The sequence below is a fragment of the Polypterus senegalus genome, chromosome 12, assembly GCF_016835505.1.
Source record: "Polypterus senegalus isolate Bchr_013 chromosome 12, ASM1683550v1, whole genome shotgun sequence".
Lineage (NCBI taxonomy): Eukaryota > Metazoa > Chordata > Cladistia > Polypteriformes > Polypteridae > Polypterus > Polypterus senegalus.
Genome location: NC_053165.1, coordinates 138,547,662 through 138,570,728, shown reverse-complemented (window position 1 = coordinate 138,570,728; position 23,067 = coordinate 138,547,662). Strand labels below are relative to the sequence as shown.

Sequence of the window (23,067 nt, the reverse complement as noted above, 5' to 3'; positions counted from 1 at the left end):
TGTGTGCCCTGTGGTGGGCTGGCACACTGCCCGGGGTTTGTTTTCTGCCTTGCTCCCTGTGTTGGCTAGAATTGGCTCCAGCAGACCCCTGTGACCCTGTATTTAGGATAGAGTGGGTTGGATAATGGATGGATGGATACTTCATAATGAGCTAAATATTATATGAGAGTCAGAACAAAATTAATCAGCAGAGTGCAATTATCAAGAAATGGATAACAATATTGGGCTGTAAAGCACTGTAAGTCAAAGTTCCTTTCTTCATCTCATACCCAGTGCTGGGGAATGCTACTTTTAAAAGTAACTTATTCACATTACTTTGAAAAAAATTAAATATGCTATATAGTTATAGTACATGATAAACTGTAATGGACCACAAACAGTGTGTTACATTTGCATTACTTTCTTCATTTGTATTAAAAACTGTACATTTCACTGGCCAGTATTTATTAAACCTTAAATCTATATAAGAACCTTTATGAAACTGACCAGAAGCACAGCCACGTTTGACCAGTTTCTTGTAATTTTATAAATACATTTAGTCCTTCACGTGCTGTGAAGTAAATAACATCCATCCCCTTTCACCGTCTCCAATGCAAGCCTCTAAAGATTTACGGTATGAACACTAGCCGCTGTGCCACTCGACCACACTGTTTCAACACATCTGCAGCAAACAATAGGATTTAAGCTACATTGAGGCTTGGTTTATATCTGTCTGTTACAAGATTTGCAGTCCGATTTAGTCCTGAAAATTCAGAAGGTTCCACCACACCGGGTCCTTGTCTTAACTGAAATGCTGCTGTGATAATCAACGGCTCCCTGTGACATAAACTGGGTGGATTAAATTTACCCCTCGGCACATGCAGGATCAAATGTCCAGGCAGTCTCTGTGTTAAGAACATCAGAATTATGGACAACTCTTGCTTAAGAACAGACTGCCATAAACCCAATTGTAATTCAAATGCGAGTTAAATACAATGGTTCATAATAACAAACACACACACTACAGTTCTTTGTGACGCTCATGAAAACACTGAGTGGCGTTTAGCAGTTTGTCGACTTGAGGAATGAAGTCAGATCACGATGCCATTAATACTGTGTATAGGTGTGTAACTTTGTAATTGACTTAAAGTTTTCTCTTATTTACACTTGTAATCATGCCTCCAGAGCTTAAATCTAATGCAAGTGCTGGTAAGGCATCAAAGGAGAAGAAAACAACCATAAAAAACAGTGTTAAAATAATAAAGAGATTGGAAAGGTAAGAAACACCATCAGTCGTTGGTAAAGCATTAAGCTACTGTCGGTCGACAACTGTAACAATTCTAAATTAAAAAGATCTTCTCACTCTGTCTTAAGTACAGTCCCATATGTAGTTACATTTAATATTACTGCAATATTATATATTGCATAATGTTTAATATGTTTTAGTGTATTTGGAAGTGTTTAAGTGTTTTGAATGCATAGAAAGGTAATACATAAAATATACTAAGATGAACATTTAAGTGAAACTATATAAGAATCATATGTACCTGTTCCAACTCACTGACAATTTTGAATTAAAGGCAGACTTAGAAATGGATCTCATTCGCAACTTGGGGAGTACCTCAAGTCAAGTCAAGTTGGGGAGCATGCACTGGTACAGCACGTTGCCACATTCACCACGTGATGAAACAGCTTGGAATCCCGGTTGGCAACCCCCCCAGGCAGACACGATTCAGTACCACCCTCCAGAAATGACCTGTGTTATGTGGGTGACCCCTGGCCTGTTCCAATCACTTGGGTCACCAACAATGAGGATCCTGTGAGCCAGATCACCCTCGGGGAATTGTGCCACATGGCCATAGTGCTGTAACTGACACGTCCTTATAATGCAGGTAATGTGCCTCATTCGGGACTCCATGAGCAACCGCTCATTTGAAACAAAGTTAAACCAACGGTACCCAAGAATTTTCCATAGAGACACAGTACCAAAGGAGTCCAGTTTTCATCTCAGGTCACTAGATAGCATCTATATCTCGCAACCATATAGCAAGACAGGAAGTACCAGGGCTGTAAAGACTTGGCTCTTTGTCCTTTTACATAGATATTGGGAGCACTACACACCCATCTTCAGCGACCTCATGACCCCCATGCTCTTCCAATCCATCTACTGACTTCATAGGAAGAGTCACCAAAGACATGAATGCCACTGCCAAGGTAAGTAAGCCTCTCGAAGAGGTTGACACTCTTTCCGCAGACAGACACACTACTGATGGCTGTGCCTAAGAGGTCATTAAAGGCCTGGATCTGTTTTTTATCAGGACACTCGCAAGCCCAGACACTCAGACTTCTCACTTAGTCCCTCAAGCACCCAAATCAGAGCCTCCATTGACTCCGCAAAGATCACAGCATCATCAGGAAAGTCAAGATCTGTGAATCTTTCTTCACCAACAGATGCCCCACAGCCACTGGACCTCATGACCTTGCCCAAAACCAAAGTCCATACAAGCATTGAACTGAGTAGGAGCAAGAACACACACCTGAAGAACCCCAGAATCAACTGGGAAAAACAGCACTCAAAGTACCAGTGTACAGGCCATTCATGATATCCAGCAACCTTGAGAGAACTTCCTGTATACTTCAAAATATTCTTCAGTTCTTTTCACTTGATTGCATGTTGTGCATGTGCTCAACCCCTTCCTGACTAAATGTCACCCGATGGCTGATGAACAAGTGTGGACAATGCTGCCAACTCCAGCAGGTAACATCTTTGTGAAAAAACACAAAACCTCTGCTTAACAATGATTTTTTTGTGTGTTTTAAAATAATGGGAATAAGTTTATGTAGTAACACATTTTAATTTTTTTAAACTAACACAGGTAGCTTCAATAAAATAAGTTATGTTAGTTACTTGTTAATTTAAAAATTAATCTAAAAATATAACACACGTTACTTTTAACACATTACCCCAACACGGCTCATACTTGACTGAAAAAATGACATTGCCTGTCTCGGTCATGTATTCACAGTATGCAAGAATATGAATGCCAAGACATGTCATTTGTTTATCATGTTGTGGTTCAACTTTCTGAGATTTATGAAACCCCACAGATGACATCCACACATACTTCAAAGTTCACATGACGATACCTGCATGGGCACTAGTGGTGTCAGAAAACGGGAAAAGAACTTTGAATTTAGGGATTCAGAGAAGGTCTCATCTTTGGTCCAAGTGGATTTTCCTTTTGTTTAACCTTTTTGGGTTTTTTTTATGTTATTGTGTTAATATTATGTTTTGTTGTCTCTCCTTACAGTAAGAATCCTGTTTATTGAATATTACTTTATTTATTTTCTTCTATATTATGTTATTAATGTATTTATATGTTATTAGGTCTCTTTTATGTTGAGCCTAAGGGGGTGGTGTCCCTGATCCAGTTGCTCTGCCCTCAGCCTTTATATTGAGTTGAGAGGATAAGATTTGACATTGATGTTCTCTTTGGTTGGATTTCAGATTTTTGAGTTTTTACACACTTTTTATTTCTGTTTTTGGATAATGACAAATGGATTATGGACTGGTTTTGTTTGTTTTTTTGAGTCTCACCACTTTAGGCATTTCTCTGTCTTTTTGCCCTATACTCATTTTAAAAATGAGTTTTTCAAAGAAGTATGCCTGGGTATTTAAGGCTGGAGATTCATTGTTTTTTCTCTATCCCTTTCTGAACTTTGTGGAATAAAATCCTTTACCACTTTTTTTTAATGGGTCTGTTCAGGCTGAAAGCCTGCTTTTCAAGTTTAGGGCAAGGCTAATTTTGGTTATAGGCTTTAGTGGAGATTTAGAGGCAGAGCCTCAGTGTTTAGTTTTGTGAGCCTGAGAATCAGAACAGAGAGTGTCAAACAATGTTGTAGTGCTTACTGACCGACTTTGCTGTGAGAAATATGGAAAAAGCTTGAAGAGTTCATCAGAGAGAACAAATGTGTGAATATCAAAGGAAATGAGGCAGTCAAGGCAAACCTCTGCAACAGGGGTGCCAAGAATGTGTTTTGTCTCATTCTGAAATATTTTATGCAATTTATGGACTTATTAGCATTATTTATAAGTACTGACTTTTAGCATTATTTTTGTCATTTTTTTCTTATGATTCTCTTAGTGCAGCCATTTTGTCAATGGGCTGCATGGACACCACCATATTTTTGTAACAAACACTTCTGTTCCTATCCTAATGATGTTGGTTTATGATCTGTAATGTCCTCAAAATTCCTCTTTAAAGATCACAGTGCATAGAGTAGATCAACTGAACTTTGGGATGAAGATGTTAAAAAATGTTAGGATTTACAATCTATAATGAGTTTGTAAGTTCACAAATAAAGAAAAAATATCTAATGGAGTGGGAAATGGAATTAACCAAAAAAACGGAACAACAATTGAGGAGTTTAAAACAGAGAAATGTCAAAATAAAAAAAACGCAAAAACCATGGCCACTTTACACATCTTTTCCCAAATGAAATCACTAACCAGTAGAGAAATTGCATAACAAATACTCAAAAATTTGGATGTCCAGCTTCCTACATGGTCACATTAAATACCAGGAACCATTTACATTTATTTGCTTAGCAGACACTTTTCTCCCATGCAACTTTCAAAAGAGGTCAGCATAATCAATTTAACATCAGTCTGGGTGAATGTTTGAACACAGATGTTAAAGGACAACATTAATCATCAATAGTGAAGTTTACCAAATGAGAGAGTCTTCAAAAACAAATTGAGAGAGTCAAAATTTCAAATGTGGGTGGTTGTTCCACCAGCCACAAGCTAAGCATGAAGTCTCTGGACGGAAATTTGATTTCATGCAGAGGTGGCATAACCAGACACTGTTCATCAGCAGACCTGAGTGGTTAAGAAGGAGCACAGAACCTTACAAGGGTCTCCATACATATTCTGTATATATGTCTCTATTATAAAAGAAAATCTTGAGGCGAGACTATTGCCAAAAGATCTTTTCAAGTCCTCCTCCCAACCACTTTACCACACCCACGGTCCTCTAACCTCTTATTTGTGTGAATGCTTTTGTCAGACACAGTTCCTGCGCTCTCAGCTCTTATACATTTTTATGTTTTCCTCACTTTAAATTCCCAATAAAAGAAAACTTATTATCTCAAAATCTTATTGAAGAATTTCATCCCAAAGAGTTATCAACAGAAGAAATGAGTGCATGGGCAATCCTAGCACTGAGAAACGATGAAGTCAAATGAATTAATGGGGAAATTGTCGATCGGTTACACGGCAAATTGGTTAAATGCATATGAATAGACTATGGTGTCAAATAATTCTGACATGTAAAATTTTAACAGGCAACAATGAAGGCAATGTAGTATGCCTCCCGCGGATAACATTAGACACCAAAGGAGATCTTGATATGCCATTCATATTAAAATGTTTACAGTTTCCCATTAGAATAGGTTTTGCTATGACAATTAACAAACCACAGGGACAAACATTTAAAAAAGTCGATTTATTTATTAGAGAGAAAGAAATGATATTCACTCATGGGCAGTTATACGTTGCATTGTCACGATGTAAATTCCAAACACGGAATCAAAATTCAATGCAATATTGATGAAAAGTTAATTCAAAAAATTGTTTTTGCTGAAGTTTTACAGTAAAATTTGTAAGTTTTAAAAGTATCTGCGAGGTAATTTCAAAGCTAAACAGAACAAAAATGTATAACGCCAAGAATACCTCGAACGCAACATGAAACATAATTTTCTTTCAATTTATTATGTTTTACTATTTTTTACTATAGTTACTCGTTGTAATGTAAAGTAGTTTCTTCTATTATACATATGTAACAATTCCCATGAAAGTAACAATATGTTTAAATTGTACATCCGCTTTCCCATACGCGAGTGGCAGAACTGCAAAGTGGCTAGCACGTAGTGCCTGCTCAGAGGTTGGCAAGCAAAGCAAGCAGGGGGCAGAGCCCCCTAGAATGTGTGTGTGTGTGTGTGTATACATACAGTATGTGTATATATATTGTGGCCCTAGAGACCGAGGCGTCCGTCCTGTGTGATGTGTGTGTGTGGGCGTACATACAGTCATGTGTATATATATATATATATATATATATATATATATATATTGGTGGATGTCGGAGAGAGAGAGAGAGAGAGAGAGAGAGAGATAGATAGATATACACACAAAAATAAAACAAAATTGATGACTATTTTACAACTATGTAGATAAGCATCAATGTAGGACTCTGAAAAGAGGAGTGATGTGTGCCCTCCTCGGCTGGCTAAACACCAGATGAGCATTTTGAATTTGGTGACACATGTTGGCACTCCTACCAGCAGATACGTAGTAGTGCAGATGAGACAAGACCAAAGCCTGGACCCCACGTTGTGCTGCATGTTCTGTCAGATGCAGCCTGAATGTTACGGATTTCAAATAATGGTGGTGCTCATAATAAAAACACTAAAACAACTGCGGGAAGACGTACAGTATATAAAAAAATATTGCCTCCAAAAACATTCTAAATCAAAGAAATGTAACCATTTAGCTCTCTGGCATGTAAAATGCCCAAATGTTATGTCCATTAATTTTAGAGGTCAAGGAAAAGATTGGAAAGATAGTAATGCAAAGTCCAGATCATGACAAAATTGAAGAACTGCTTACGGAAAAGTTACAAGGAAAATAACTTTATTTATATTTGACTTTGTTTTAGGTAAATATCTTGAATTTGGTCTTCTGGTAAACATACTTAATGCCTGATCTTTGACTTTCCTTTTGGTTTGTCCTTTTTTTCCCTCTCTGTTGGGTCATAAAATTCAGTTTAGATCAGTCATCTAGTCAAATGAGTTTTATACCAAGCATCAAAAGTGCATGAATTGGGATGGAGGTTTCTCTAAAGGAGTAAACGAATGGACGTAGATTTGACACCATATGTTTATTGAAGTCTAAAATGTACCTGCTCATTACTTTTGGTATAATTCTCATAGGATAAACTTCTGGTAAACAAAATATATTTCTATTAATTAGTGATATTTTGTGAATGTAACTTGGAAACAGAAAAATACCTGTCTGCAAAGTAACACCCGAGTTCACACCTCTGGGGTTAATACGAACTGAAAATTTCATTTTTGAAGTTTTCGCAGTTTTCTAGCTATGGCGATGAAACACATATAAATTGACATAGGTAGTTATTATAGAATGGTCCCCTCATTAGAGCTGGAAAATCTGAGTGGTCTTTTGCACAGACACCAATGCATAGCAATGTGACAAAACACCGCCCATATTAGACTTGTCTAATCCAGTTCAGCCTTTCACAGAAGCATTGAGAGTATGGCTGGAAACAACCGCAGCAGGATTAGCATTGCCCCATGTAAAGAGTAGAGTGGAATTCTAATTTGCCCACCAGTATGCAATAGGTCACCACTCTCGAATGACATGATAATAAGAATACTGTATTAAAACACATATATTCATGTTCTTTAATAGGAGACACAAATCAGTGACTTAAGTACTCCTTACCCCTGTTGAGATGAAAAGCCATATTGTAAGACTCCGTCTTATGATACCGTATTGTCAATTAGATAAAAATCAATAAAGTCATCACAGGAGCTGTTGCACTTTCTATTTCTAACTGTAAGTACAGTCCAACAGAACTAATTTTATTTGAATTGTAAAATCTGCAAGATGGCTTTTGGCAGCTATATGTTAAAATACTGTAATGAGAGAAAACAGCAAAGTATGGCGGCAGTCTACTGATGTAATACATTTCCTCACTAAACCTTCTCATGACACGAGACCGCTTTGTATATGAGAAATTATTTACTGTCCAGTTTGATTAGTTGAATTTTCTCTTACATTTCTTAGTGAATATTATCAAAGTATCGATTAAATCTAAAATGGCATAAAAGGCCAGAGCAGTGACTTCCTATACAAAGATCACACACTGCATGTGGGGTCCGTGTTCAGAGGACCGATTTAGAGCCTATTGGGGTTTCGTACACTTCTCTGAATCAAGTGCTCTACAGGACAGCCAATTAGATTGCATGTTTTTGTCGCTTTGTTTACTTGACTTGAGTCAGTCCTCCCTCCCACAACTCTAATCTTGACCATAATGTAACCGGGCATATCGCATAACATCACTTGAACTTGAACATCACATCATCCTCAATGGAGCGGAGCTCTGGTGGCCCACTTGGGGTTACTGCTGTTTCATGAATCGTCAAATCAACATTGTTGACAGTCACCTGTTGTGATGCTTTTATATTGATGAGCAGAAAGATGGCTTCAAGTGCAAAACCAGTCAGGAGCACAGAAAAGAAAAATACAAAGGCATGAAGAAGCAGCTCATGCTGAACTTGTAGTTATGCTGAGAAATTTAAATCTGCCCAGCTTATAGTAAGCCCACTAACGTGACATCAATTGCCTCCACACTAATTCTAGTGAATTGTCGGAGTAAGAATGGAGTAACATTAGGTGTAACAGTTCTGATATCGAATGTTTAACAGATATTACTTGATGTTACAATTCCTAGTGGACATGTGGTTGTGGATTATTATGCCATTCAGTCCTGAGGACCTCTACATGTTGTTAAAGGCTTCTAACGTTAGTCCACATATTAGATGCTGAGTGTTGTTGCATCAAGGACATGTTTGTAAATTTCAGCAGCACACACAGGCGCTCTTACTTACCAGTTACATACTGGGGGAACTGCAGGAAAATGCCAGGCAAAGAAATTTGACAGCCGAAAAAGCAATCAGCTCAGATGAACTTCAACTGGTTGGTTATGTTTATTGGTAGCTAACATCAGTGGGTTAGTTAATGCCTTACTGCAGTCTGCTGTCATTGAGAGAATAAATTGAAGTTTAGACAAATTCATGAGAGTAAGTGATACATTCAAATGTGTATTTTTTTAAAAATAATTAAAAATTCAACTTAATTTTGACCCTGGATTACTGCATTAAGAAAGTTTATAAAGCATGTTCAGTAGTAGTTGTTTTCATTTTTTTTATTATTATTAGACATGGTAGTAGTAGCTGCTGCATTTTAGATTATTATCTTTATTATTAATAGTAGTAGTAGGAGTATTAAAATTATTGCTTTGTTGTATCATGTCACAAGTGATACTGTTGGTTATATGAAGAAACAAAGAAACCCGGGACCTCCATCATCATATCTGTTATTATTATTACAACAACTACTATTTAGGCCTTCATTTATAAAGGAAACAAATTAATTGGTATATCACTGCATTTAAATATCCTTGACGTCCAAATCTCTGGCTCCAGATTGTTGTAACCCATCCAGTTTGCAGTTTTTCAAAACTTCAGCTCATCACAAAATACTTGAGGTCATCCATGGCACAACAACATAAACATAGCTTGGCAATCATTAGCATCAACTCAGACCTCACACAAAGGCTGTCATGCAATGACCTCATAGATGGCTTTGACTTCAGAAAATGTAGACATGTGCTGATGTGATATGCAACAACAACTCTTAAACATTCACTTTTAAATTTTGATTTAAATGAAAAAAAAAATGTATTTAACTTTAAAAGTGACTGTTAAAGTAATGATGTATGCTTCTTGGATTTTTTCCTTTATTATTTACTAGCTGTGCCCTGTGGCTCCACCAGCATAGTACTGAAACAGAACAAACTTTAACAATCAGGTGTCGCTAGCTAAGTGGAGGCAAAGTACGGTCCAAAACGTGGCCAGAGGTAGACCGACTTGAATGGAGGCTGGCACGTGCGTGTGGAGAGCCCTGCCCGGCTCCCTACTCCTGACGTCACGCTTCCTTTTCCCCTCGGCCCACAGCCTCGGATTAGCGTAAATAAATCGCTCCAGTAAGTCAACTATGATACTTAGTGCGATGAGAGAAGTCGTAAAATCAACTGGAATGTTCAAGTAATTTCTAAATATCCGTTACGTAGTTCTCTCGTGAAAAGCAGACAGAAATATAGACAGACAGACATTGGATTATATACAGTAATCCCTCCTCGATCGCGGGGGTTGCGTTCCAGAACCCCCCGCGATAGATGAAAATCCGCAAAGTAGAAACCATATGTTTGTATGGTTATTTTCATATATTTTAAGCCCTTATAAACTCTCCCACACTGTTAACATTATTAGAGCCCTCTAGACATGAAATAACACATTAGTCAAAAGTTTAAACTGTGCTCCATGACAAGACAGAGATCTTCTTTCTCACAATTAAAAGAATGCAAATATATCTTCTCTTCAAAGGAGTGCCCGCATCAGGAGCAGAGAATTTCAGAGTGAGAGAGAGAGTGCTCGCAAAGAAAAGCAAACAATCAAAAAATCAATACGTGTGCTTTTAAGCATTCTGAAGCACCGCAATAAAGCAGGATTTTTTAGAGAAGCGTCAGTATCTTCTAAGCAAACAGCCTCTGTGCAAACAGCCCCTCTGCTCACATCTCCTCCGTCAGGCGCAGAGAATGTCAGAGAGGGTGAGAGAGACAGAGAAAAGCAAACAATTAAGCACAGCGAGGGATGCATATCTTATATCACTGAGGAATTTTAGTTAATATGTAATACATGCTCTGATTGGGTAGTTTCTAAGCCATCCGCCAATAGCATCCCTTGTATGAAATCAACTGGGCAAACAAACTGAGGAAGCATGTACCATAAATTAAAAGACCCATTGTCCGCAGAAATCCGCGAACTAGCGAAAAATCCGTGATATATATTTAGATATGCTTACTTTTAAAATCCGCAATGGAGTGAAATCGCGAAAGTCGAAGCGCGATATGGTGAGGGATTACTGTGTATATATATATATATATATATATATATATATATATATATACACCGTATATATATATATCCATTATCCAACCCGCTATATCCTAACTACTGGGTCACGGGGGTCTGCTGGAGCCAATCCCAACAAGCACAGGGCTCAAGGCAGAAAACAAACCCCGGGCAGGGTGCCAGCCCACCACAGGGTGCACACACATCCACACACCAAGCACACACTGGGGACAATTTAGGATCGCCAATTCACCTAACCTGCATGTCTTTGGACTGTGGGAGGAAACTGGAGCACCCGGAGAAAACCCACGCAGACATGGGGAGAACATGTAAATTCCACGCAGGGTCTCATAACTGCGAGGCAGCAGCGCTACCACATATACATATATATATATATATATATATATATATATATATAGAGAGAGAGAGAGAGACAGATTTATATATTTATTGTTCAGATTAAAACTGTTATAAAAATACTAAAGTAGTGGACTCTGGGAGGGGCAGCGTGGGTTTTCCCCTAGTTTGGCTAGGGTCAGCACTGTAAAAGGCACTTTGAAAGAAGAGTCATACATTTGCTACTCATAATTTATTTAAGGAAGGTTACCATGTGGAAGTTTATTTGCCCCTTATAACTGACTCTTTAGTACCATTAACTGCATGTAGATGTTCCGGTTGTTGCTGATGAGGGTCCTACATTGCAGTGGAGGACTACTGGTTCAATCTACTTTGCAAAATTGGTTAAACATGTGAACACCACAAGGACTGTGAGGAGAAAAAGCCATTTTGCCCAACATGTCCTGTCAATTCCTATTGAACTAACTATAGTATAGTATTATCAAGTTGAGATTTGAAGGTCCCAACCTATAAGTCTACTGTAATATTTCATAACTTATTCCACATATCTACAGTATAGTTCTCTGTGTGAGGAAGACTGTGTGAAGTCTAGCCTTAACCAGCTTTCAACTGTGCCACCTATTTTAGATAAACAATTTTAAAGTAACAGTGGGCAACAACTGTATATTTTTGTATATGTTACTTACCCTAAGTTATAGCAATTACAGAGAAAAAAAAAATTCCATATTTTAATGTAGAACAGAGAGTTTATGTTACAAGACAAATGATGGACAACAGCACACAGTACCAAAAATTGTATTATGCTTACAAAGTCCCAACCACATGCATTTTACTTCCAAGTAAATTGAATTAAGGTAGCAAGACAAACATTTGCTATTACGTAAAGTTCAGATTCTGACAGTACAATGTTCAAATCATTGAGAAACATTAATTTTAACATGGATTCTGTGTTTGTTTGTGTGTCTGTAGAGAATCAAAATAGATTTTTACATTTTAAAATAATCTTTATCAGAATATTATATACTAGCAAAATACCCGAGCTTCGCAGCGGAGAAGTAGTGTGTTAAAGAAGTTATGAAAAAAAAGGAAACATTTAAAAAAAAAAAGTAACATGATTGTCAATGTATGTGTTTTGTCTCTGTTATGAGTGTTTCTGTCATATATATATATATATATATATATATATAGCAAAATACCAGCGCTTGAGCGATGTGTGTTTAAAGAAGTTATGAAAAAGAAAACATTTTAAAAATAACGTAACAATTGTCAAAGTAATTGTTTTGTGTATTTGGCGGCAGCGTCACAAAGTTGTTTTCGTCTAGCTGCATCAGAAAATGTACCACAACGTCTGACACGCCTCTTTTTTACTGTTTTCCCACAGCTTGTATTGCTGCTGTCATAATGGGTTTGAGTCTACATATATATATATATATATATATATACGCGAGGGGGCGTCCGTCCTGGTTATCTTGGGGGCCTCAGGTACAGGGCTTAGAAGCCCAACCCTGCAGGGACCCGAGGTCACCGCCAGGCGGCGCCCCGATGCCGGTTTATCCCGTGTGGTCCCTGGACGGGGATGGAGCCTGGCCGGGACGCCCAGGAAGACCAGAGGAGGGCTTGTGCCTCCTCCAGACCGCAAGGGGGCGATTGCCCTGGTTGTATTGGGGGCCACGGGTAGAGGTCTTGGAAGCCCAACCCTGTAGGGGCCCGTGGCCACCGCCAGGCGGCGCCCTGGAGCCTGAGGAACCCTGGAGAACCAGGAAATGCTGGGGGGAAGACTTATTGTTGCGCCCGGAGAGCTGCCGGGAGGACAGCCGGCACTTCCGCCACGCTGGGGCGTGGCCAAGGAGGGAATGCCGGAAACACCTGGTGCTCATCCGGGAGCACTATATAAGGGGCCACCTCCCTTCAGTCTGGAGCGGAAGTCGGGTGGAAGAGGACGGAGCTAGTGGGAGGACTGGAGGCGGCCAGAAGAGAGAGAGAGAGAGGCATTGTAAGGCCTGAGGAGAGACAGAGGCATTGTAAGGCCTGGATTTGGAGAATCGGTGCAAGAGGCACTGGGGAGTTGAGCACGGGACTGCTGTATATAGTGTAAATAAACGAGTGTGTGGTGAAAACAACGATGTCCGTCTGCCTGTGTCCGGGTTCAAGTTCACAATATATACATATCTACATATACACATATATATATATATACATACCTATCTACATCATATATATACACACACATACATACATACACACAAATTATATATATATATGTGTGTGTGTGTGTGTGTGTATGTATGTATGTATGTATGTATGTGTGTATAATACACATACATACAAACATACACACAGGTATATATATGTGTATATATATGTATGTGTCTATATGTGTGTGTATATCTTTGGTAACTGAGTGCAAGGGAAAAATAATAAAATGTTGTCTATAAGTTATTAAACAGTAAAACATTAACGTTTTAAGAAGTACAGGTACATTGAGCACTACTGGAGTGGTTGCGGGTAAACTACATTTTAAAGACTGTGTAACAGAACAGGTAAGTAGTACTAACAGCAACTAAAATCTCTCAGTAGTTGATCCCTTTTGAAAGGCGCTACACGACGGCTGTGGTATAGAAATTACATTTTCTATGTGAACGTCCAAATTTCTGCCTCTGGTAATGTGCCTTACCGGTATTTAAAGAAAATTAGTTTTGTGTCCTCTGCAGTGTTAAGAGAGAAAGGCTTTGGTTTGGGATAAAAGGAAAAAGGTGTAAAGAAAGGAAACTTGCCTTTTTCTTTTATATAGTATAGAGAGATGTGTTCGCTGACGATATGGGCGCCTTTTGGGGACAGTCACGGTGGGTCTTGTGTAGACTGGTGAGACGTCCCTGCCATTAATCGGCTGTGATGGCACTGCCAGTCCACTCCTGTGCGTGTCTTCATAATCGTATACGTGCAAAAGAAAGGGCGAATTGCCTTAATATTAGTTTGCCGCAGTGTAGAAAAGGGGTCCCGTGTTTGCACTTGTCTGAGCTATAGCTCAGGGGGAGGATGAAAAAAATTAAAAGTGCTCACTTTGACTTAAGGCAGAAGCGCAGTCAGTGTCTCAAAGGCAGGCACAGCTATGCACGCGCGTGGGCTGCTCGCCTTTCACTGGGCAGGAGACCCCATTTTTTGACTCGTTCACGTGATCAAAAGTCTCAGCTATATATATAGCAAAATACCCCCTCGCAGCGGAGAAGTAGTGTGTTAAAGAAGTAATGAAAAAGAAAAGGAAACATTTTAATAATAACGTAACATGATTGACATTGTCATGAGTGTTGCTGTCATATATATGCCTGCCTAAATAAGTCACCCTCGCTTTGCTCTTACTTTTTTACCGTTCATTTAATCATGGCTAGTGGCGGAAAAATTATAAAATGGAAGGAGGATTACACTGAGTATGGCTTTACCAAAACAATTATTGATGGCGAATCGATTATTCATAAAGCTTGAATTGGTGATCTGTTTTTCTGTGTTAACCTCATATTTTTTCATACTTCTTCTCAAACCAAGGGGGTGCGAGTGTAAAATGCGATCGGGAAGAAAAGGAAACATTTTAAAAATAACGTAACACGATTGTCAATGTGACCTTTTGTAAGTAGTGCCTGGAGGATTCAGTGTGGAGAAATTCTAGAGACAGCGTGTGTATTAACTTGTGGATTTTTCTGTGAGTATTTGGTGGCAGTGTGACAAAGTTGCTTCGGAAGACGGCGTTAGCCACAGAGCTCAGCTCAGAGCGAAATAAAGTGAATGGGAGGGGAGATGATGACGTGACTCCCCCACCCGCCTTAACTGTCAATCCCCCACAAACACAGTCTCTCGGAATTTACATAAGCATAGCCTTTGACCAGCAATTTGAACTTAGTTACAAAGTGATCAAAACTGTCGTTTATATCCTGCGTCCTCTCATTAAACTTGTATCCCACATTAGCCATGGGCTTGACAAACGCCAGCGGCAGCCTGTCTATGAACTTAATGTAAACTTTAGCTTTACACCGTGCTTTGTTTCTGAAGTAGCTGCAGGCATGAATATGCTTGTACAGTATGTTTCACTCGCTCGCTTCTTATTGTTTCGCTGCCTTCTCAATTGTATAATGCATGTTTTCTTCAGCGCTTTTTGGAGCTCTTCCTGGTTTTCTACGTAATGCGTTGACAGTCAGTTCACGTGATTACATGGGAGGCGTGATGATGTCACACAAAACTCCACCCCCCATGGTCATCGAGCTGAACTCCATTACATTATATGGAGAAAAATAGCTTCCAGTTATGACCATTACGCGTAGAATTTCGAAAAATGAAACCTGCCCAACTTTTGTAAGTAAGCTGTAAGGAATGAGCCTGCTTCTACCTACACGGGAAGTTGGAGAATTAGTGATGAGTCAGTGAGTCAGTCAGTGAGGGCTTTGCCTTTTATTAGTATATATATCATATATATACATATTGCATTGCATTGAGCCTGTGCGTTTAGCATCAAATGAAATACTTAAGGTGCTCATTTGATTACATTTCCTGATCATTTTATGCAACCACTACAAAACAAAAATGATGTTGCAGAATAAACTTAAATGTACAAATCTCTTAGAATAATGGCTAATGAAAAGCAAACCTCTGAATTGGATTCCCTAGGTTAAATAATTGCCATATGAAAACCCAAAACACTCTAGAAAAGTTGCAAAGAATTAAAGAAAAACACCAATCATAATAACACAGAAGCACATAATGCCTTTCAAGGGTGAGGACCCATCAAAAACTTTGGCTATGAAGGATAAGGCCACAGAGTTATCATTATAAATGCAATGATTTACTTGGAAATAAAAAAAAACAAAAAAATGGCAAAATTAATTTTCCTAAAAAGATAATCTAAAGCGAACAAGTTCCAACTCACAGTTCGCTTATCAAAAACCAGGAACAGGAGCAATTATACCCAAGAACCAGAACATTCAGTACTTACAACAAATGCACTCTATGAATGTCAATGAACCCCTGATGGATCCACACTCCAGCCCCAAAATATACAGGCTAAAGGCGGTCCTTCAGGGATGACATCTTGGTTGCCCCGTCTCTTTGGGTTCCCCACAGAAGATACAAGAAACATTTAGAAAACTAAATAGTAAATAAACAATGCAATGTTAAGGAAAAGTACCCAATCACAATAAATATATGAAAATAATAATTTAAAATAAAGAAGACACAGAAAAGGGAAATAAGCAGAAGCTAGGGAACATACCATGAATGAAACAGGACAGCAGGAATTGGCATTGGATGGCATAAATAGTTATAAGAAAGCCCACTCAGTCATAATTAAAAAAAAAAAGATGTCTTCCAGCCATACATTTTTATGGCTCTCCTAATTTCAATTTAGAGCCTCAGGGTCTTGGAATCCTGGGCCTAAGGTAGGACCCAACCCTGGATGGAATGCCAACTCATCACTAAACACACACCCTCATACTGGACCAATTCTGTGATCATTAAAACATCTTCCAGTTACTGATTTTATGACCTTTCTCATTCTATTTCAGAAGCACAGGATGGTGGAACCTGAACCCTGGAGCATGAGACTGCAACCAGTCCTGGATGAAGTGCCTACTGATCACTAAACATACACCCTCATACTGGACCAATTCTGTGATGTTCATTAGCTGATCGCAAACATCTTCCATTTCTTCATTCCATTTCAGAACCACAGGATGGTGGAACCGGAACCCTGCAGCACAATCCCAAATGAGATGCATATTCATCACAGACTTCATTCACCCATAATAAAGAAACCTAGGCAGAGGACATACTATCAAACCAGCTTCCAAACCTTCATGAATAACCAGAAGTAGTCACCTGTAGTTTCAAATGCAGACCTTAGGCTGCTTCCTCACTCAGGTATCCATAAAGCTAAACCAAGACTCCGTTTGCATACTTCCTCGAATCCAGAAACTATCTTAGTCCATCACATGCACATGGCTGCAGAACCCTGATGTTTACACTATGTTCTCCTCTCTCTAGTCTATGGTGGCCTCTTAGATAAAAGGGACACCTCATATGCCAAAAATTGACAAATTATTTATATTTGATAACTGAATATCTTCAGAAGACAATGGAGCAAAGTGAATTTTGCACTACTGCATCATGAGTACAAAACTACAAAGCACATACCTAAACTGACTGTAGAGCTTCATAATTGAAAAGCCTCCAACATCAAAGAAGACTATGTTTTTCCTTTATTCACATTTAAAATGCTTTTTTTTTTTTTTTTTAAGTGACTCATGTTTAAACTCTCGTCTCGTATTTTATATTAAACAGAGACTTTTGTGCATGGTAGCTTTGATGGCAGGTCCATAGGTGCAGAATTACTGTAAACTTGTCTGCCCACAGGCCACCTTGCCCTGCTCCCACAGAGACCGAGCTCTGAGCGTCTAGAAATGTAAATGAGGTGGACTTACCCAAACCACAGTGGGACATTTTCGACTGTTACTTGAGCAGCACGTCAGTGAAAGGTTTCATGATCGCTTTGTACTGAGCAGCCTGTCACTGTGATGCCTTGTCGCTGGGGTGCTGCAAACGTTAGTGTGGTTTCACTGATTAGCAGCAAGTTTCATTGAATTCTTTGAATCAGGAGACACTTAACTTGCAAACTGAAAGAAAAAAAAAAAAACCACACATCCCTCCTCCGCTGTGCGCCGAAACCTCCCGTGCAGCACAGCTTTGGTGAAGATGGGATACAAATGGGCACTCGACAATCGTCTACAGCGGGGAGGCTCAGCAAGTATTAAATGCTTGACTGCCAGAGCAGAATATTGATATCAAACTCTGCCCAAAGACATAAACACCATTGCAACACTGTGGTGTATTAAGTGAAGGCAAAAATGGTGAATGAGATATGTAGTGAGCTCCCTCTTTCACTGCTTGAGGGAGCCTGAGCCTCTCCTAGAAGCATCAGGCTTTCTACAGTGGATTGAATATTTGGTCCCCTTCACGTTCTGCACAATTTATTTATTTCAGTTGAAATGGACAAAGTTGCTTCTTTAGTCTATCAGCCTAGACTCAATAACCCTTAATAATAAAGTGAAAACATATCATTAAACGGTTTTATTAGGTACACCTTGCTAGTACCGGGATGGACTCCCTTTTGCCTTTAGAACTGCCATAATTCTTCATGGCACATATTCAACAGGGTGCTGGAAACATTCCTCAGGGATTTTGGTCCATATTGACATGATAGCATCACGCAGTTGCGGATTTCTTGGCTGCACATCCATGATGCATATCTCCTGTTCCACCACATACCAAAGGTGCTGAAATGGATTGAGATCTGGTGACGGTGGGGGCCATTTGAGTACAGTGAACTCATAGTCACGTTCAAGAAGCCAGTTGGAGACATTCTGAGCTTTTTGACATGGCATGTTATCCTGTTGGAAGTAGCCATCAAAAGATTGATATGCTGATAAAATTTCGACAATATGAAGTAAAAGATTTGTGACAATGGCCCAAAGCATACAGTCAAGACAACACTGGAGTGGCTTTGGGACAAGTCTGAGTATCCTTGCGTTTGACCCACTCAACCAGGCTAATTTCTGGCTAACTTATGACAGCTTAAGGCCATGTTATATTAAGTGACAATTCCAGTGATATTCCTTTGTAGCCTTCATTTATATCTTCCTAACAAGTTAAAGGCAGTGGTTGGCACACTTCCGTGAAGTGCAGTCATGTAGTATGACAGGTCAACCGACTTGCTCGAATTAGTCCATGATCTGCTCGGTCTGATTTTGTCTTTACTCGCATTGGTGGGCTCTGTGTACATGAGGGCTGACAACCAATGAATGCTCATCTAGAAGTATAACGCATGGAACGTTGTGACGTGGAATAAGGAACGCCAAAAGAGCAGCTCCTCTGTGTGTTGTCTTTTGCTTTATGTATTAAAACTGAATAGAAAAAAAGGGCCAATATGGCAAATGAACTTGTCGTAATTGTCAACCTGTTAACTCTTTATGCACCACCAGCTCTGTCAGGCAGCACTGTCACAAAAAGGGGGAAGCATGGCTGTGCTGGAAAGTCGGCACTCAATTGGTCAAAGTGATATGATCAGGTGACGAGATCAGCGACTGCAGAAGTTACATAACATCAGATTGGTTTGGCAGTGGTGGATTTAGGTGTGAGTGACATGGGCAGCATGGAGTTCCCACAGCTTGAGCCAGTCAATCCATTAGTGGAGACGTTTATGAAGGTTAAGGGGTGCATGCTCCAGACACTAAGGTAAAGTATGACTTATGTACACAGAGGGGTGTCAATTATGTAAGCATGCACACTTGAAACTGAGGGGTTACCTCACCATACCCAACCGCTCCGCCTAACCATTCCTCCCCCCCATCGTCAAAGTCTAGTAATACTTTTGCACACTGTTTAAGATAAGTATAGTATTTACACAAAGGGGTACTGCCTATGTAACTAAAGCCCCCCCCCCCACCTCCACCAAGTTCTTGCAGTCTAATACTGACTACCCACTATGGACACAGTTGGGGGGAATGCCATCCTATGCCTACTGCTCCAAATGAGCTTTGGCCGGCACTGAATTCCAGCACCAGTAGGCATAAGGCCTGATTAAAATTGGATGAAGTTGTGTCCCATACTTACTGTAAGAGCAGGGTGAGGTTTTTGTTAAGTATTGTGATGGGATAGACCATGGGGGCACCTTGCATGAGAGTGTGGGTTCAATGCTAAAGACAAATATCATGGCAAAAGAGAACATTCTGGGTGGTCAGTCCCAAAGCTTCAAGAGTAATTATATGTGCTGCACCAGAATCAAAGCCACATTGTGGCTGATTACAACACCAGAGAACTTGTTGGTGGGAAGTGAGCTGAGCAAGGGTGCAAGTGGCAAGAGAAACAAAGACCAGAAGTTGGAGTGAAAGACAGAAGACGTGATAAAGACTGCGACCTGTGGTGTTTGTTTTAAAGTGGACACCCCACTATGTAGATGGGTCTAGATACCAGTGTGGAGGAAGGCCTAGATATGCATGAGGGTTAACAGTTTTCAGTTTTATTTTTGTGTTTTACTACTCTTGGCATTATTACTCGTGTTTCCTTACACACCCTTTCCATATGTTGTAGTTTGGCTGCCTTAGCATTTACTCTAGATGTTGAGATGACTAAAGAGCACACTGAGCGTCCACTCTTGGTAAGCAGGTGTAGAAGAAAAGTGACAATTGTGCAAATTTTACACTTCTTTTTGTACTGGATAAACTCATTACATTCCTCCAGAGTAAATCATTCGAGTGTTCCTCATTTCACTTTGCCACATATTCCCCCAAACAGCTCAGAGTCAAAATCAGGGCTTACTATTTACCCGGCTTCTGAAGCCAGTGATATGATCAGTTGAAGAGAACAACAAACGGGCCACGTGAGAGTGCGGCTAACCCCAAACTAAATCTATTCCTCTTACAAAATGTGATAATTAACCACTTAGCCAACTACACGCTTAAATTAAAAAAGAAATAAATAAAATCTCTAAAATATCCAGCCATCTTTATAATATGTTAGCTAACTGTGCACTGTGTCTACCTTGTTACAGATAAGCAAATGGATTTGCTTGTTCAGGATGTGATGAGCTAACTAAGTAAAACAAAAAGGAGGAAATGCAATTTTAGAAAAGGAAACCTCTCTACATCTGCAGTTTATGGTACTTCAATCAAAAAGGCTTAAAGAGCAAAGCTGAGAAGAAGGTCTACAATACAATTTATTTTTTGTATAGCCCAAAATCACACAAGAAGTGCCGCAATGGGCTTTAACAGGCCCTGCCTCTTGACAACCCCCGAGCCTTGACTCTCTAAGAAGACAAGGGAAAAACTAACAAAAAACCCCTGTAGGGAAAAAATGGAAGAAACCTTGGGAAAGGCAGTTCAAAGAGAGACCCCTTTGCAGGTAGGTTGGGCATGCAGTGGGTGTCAAAAAGAAGGGGGTCAATGCAATACAATACAATACACAGAATAGAACAAATCCTCAATACAGTATAAAAATAAAAATTTTAGAAGTACGGCGAGAATTTAACAGTAGATGATATCCCATAATATGATTTGGATTTGTTTAGAGTCCTGGAGACCTCAGCCATCAAGCTGCCTCCCCCATTTGGCCATTCCACAGCTGAAATAGCGCTAATCCGATGAAAGGACCCCTCTTTCCCACAATTCCTGCAATCTTCCATCAGGGATGACTTTACCTTAGGCAGGCAAAACAACTTGTCAGGTGGGCCGTGGCACCAAGTGCCACATTTTAGTACTGAGAAACAGAATAGGTGAGGGTAAGTATCAAATTATAACTATCATGTTACTTATGTTTTAGTGCTAATGACTAACAACAGAGATGCAGTCTGTACAGTTAATCAGCAGCTCTAGTCAGGATATGCTAAACTGAAGTAGTGAGTCTTCAGCCAGGATTTAAAAGCTGAGACTGAAGGGGCATCTCTTATAGTAGCAGGCAGACCATTCCACAGTTTAGGGGCCCTGTAACTAAAAGCTCGACCTCCCACTGTTATTTTATTAATCCTTGGAATCATAAGCAGACCGGCATCTTGAGATCTTAATGTGCACTGCTTGTTATGTTTGTAAGACATGATAAGTTCAGACAAGTAAGCTGGACCTTGGCCATTTAATGCTTTATATGTTAAAAGGAGGATTTTGAAATCTGCCCTAAACTTAACCGGGAGCCAGTGTAAGGATTTAAGAACTGGAGTTATGTGTTCATATTTTCTTGTTCTTGTAATAATTCTTGCAGCAGCATTTTGGATTAACTGGAGGCTGTATAAAGAACAGTTTGAACATCCAGTGAACACCACATTGCAGTAGTCAATCCTACTAGAGATAAATGCATGAATTAATTTCTCAGAATCCTGTTTATTTAGAAAGCGCCTTAATTTCCCAACATTTTTAAGATGGAAGAAACATGATTTGGACAACTTTGTAATATGCGCTTTAAATGACATGCTAGAGTCAAAGATAACTCCTAGATTGCGGGCTGATTCAGTAAAATTAATGGTGATTCCAACTGAGTTAAATGATGACAAAATATTGTTGTGATCAGCATCATTCCCTCCAACAATTAACATCTCTGTTTTATCTGTATTTAAAGACAAGTAGTTCTCATCCATCCATCCTTTAATTCACTAACACAACTAATTAAAGACAACATCGGAGAAACTTCATTTGATTTAAATGAAAGGTATAACTGGGTGTCATCTGCATACGAGTGAAAATTAACATTATGTTTCCTAATGAGAGATCCCAGTGGAAGCCTGTAAAGTGAAAACAGTAAAGGTCCCAGTACTGAGCCCTGCAGGACACCATATCTCACTTCTGTGTATAATGATGGAGTACTATCAGCACATTTCTGTACATATTGGAATCGATTTGATAAATAAGAACTAAACCAAGCGAGCACGGGGCCTGTAAGCCCAACATCATTTTCTAGCCTGTGCAGTAAAATAGAATGGTCAATGGTGTCAAATGCTGCACTTAAGTCTAACAACATAATTACAGTGGAGTTTCCTTCATCAGAGGATATCAGAATGTCATTTACAACCCGTGTTAGTGCCATTTCTGTACTATGACCAGTGTGGAAACCAGACTGGAATTTCTCAAATAAATTGTAATGCGTAAGGTGTGACTGAAGTTGATTGGTGACTACTTTTTCTAGTATTTTAGAGAGAAAGGGTAAATTTGAAATAGGCCTATAATTATTTAGTATGTGTGGGTCTAGGTCTGACTTTTTAAGTAATGGTTTAATGACTGACACTTTTAGTGCATCAGGTACTGTGCCATGCAATAATGAACTATTGATAATGGTTAGAATAGGGCTGCAAGAACATCCATTGCACTTTTTACTAGTTTTGTTGGCACTGGATCTAGGAAACAAGTAGTGGGCTTCATTTTAGAAATTAAAGTT

The 23,067-nt window shown here is 39.4% G+C and overlaps 1 protein-coding gene across 1 annotated transcript in view; it reads right to left on the bottom strand.

Annotated features, from left to right (window-relative positions):
• The window catches only part of LOC120541702 (nuclear receptor ROR-alpha A), a 558,859-nt gene extending 540,880 nt beyond the window's left edge, over positions 1-17,979 (bottom strand). The window contains exon 1 of the mRNA XM_039773584.1: positions 17,577-17,979. Coding sequence (XP_039629518.1) covers positions 17,577-17,595 — 19 coding nt within the window. The 5' untranslated portion in view covers positions 17,596-17,979. The remainder of the gene's footprint in view (positions 1-17,576) is intronic.
• Positions 17,980-23,067: the final 5,088 nt, after the last annotated feature.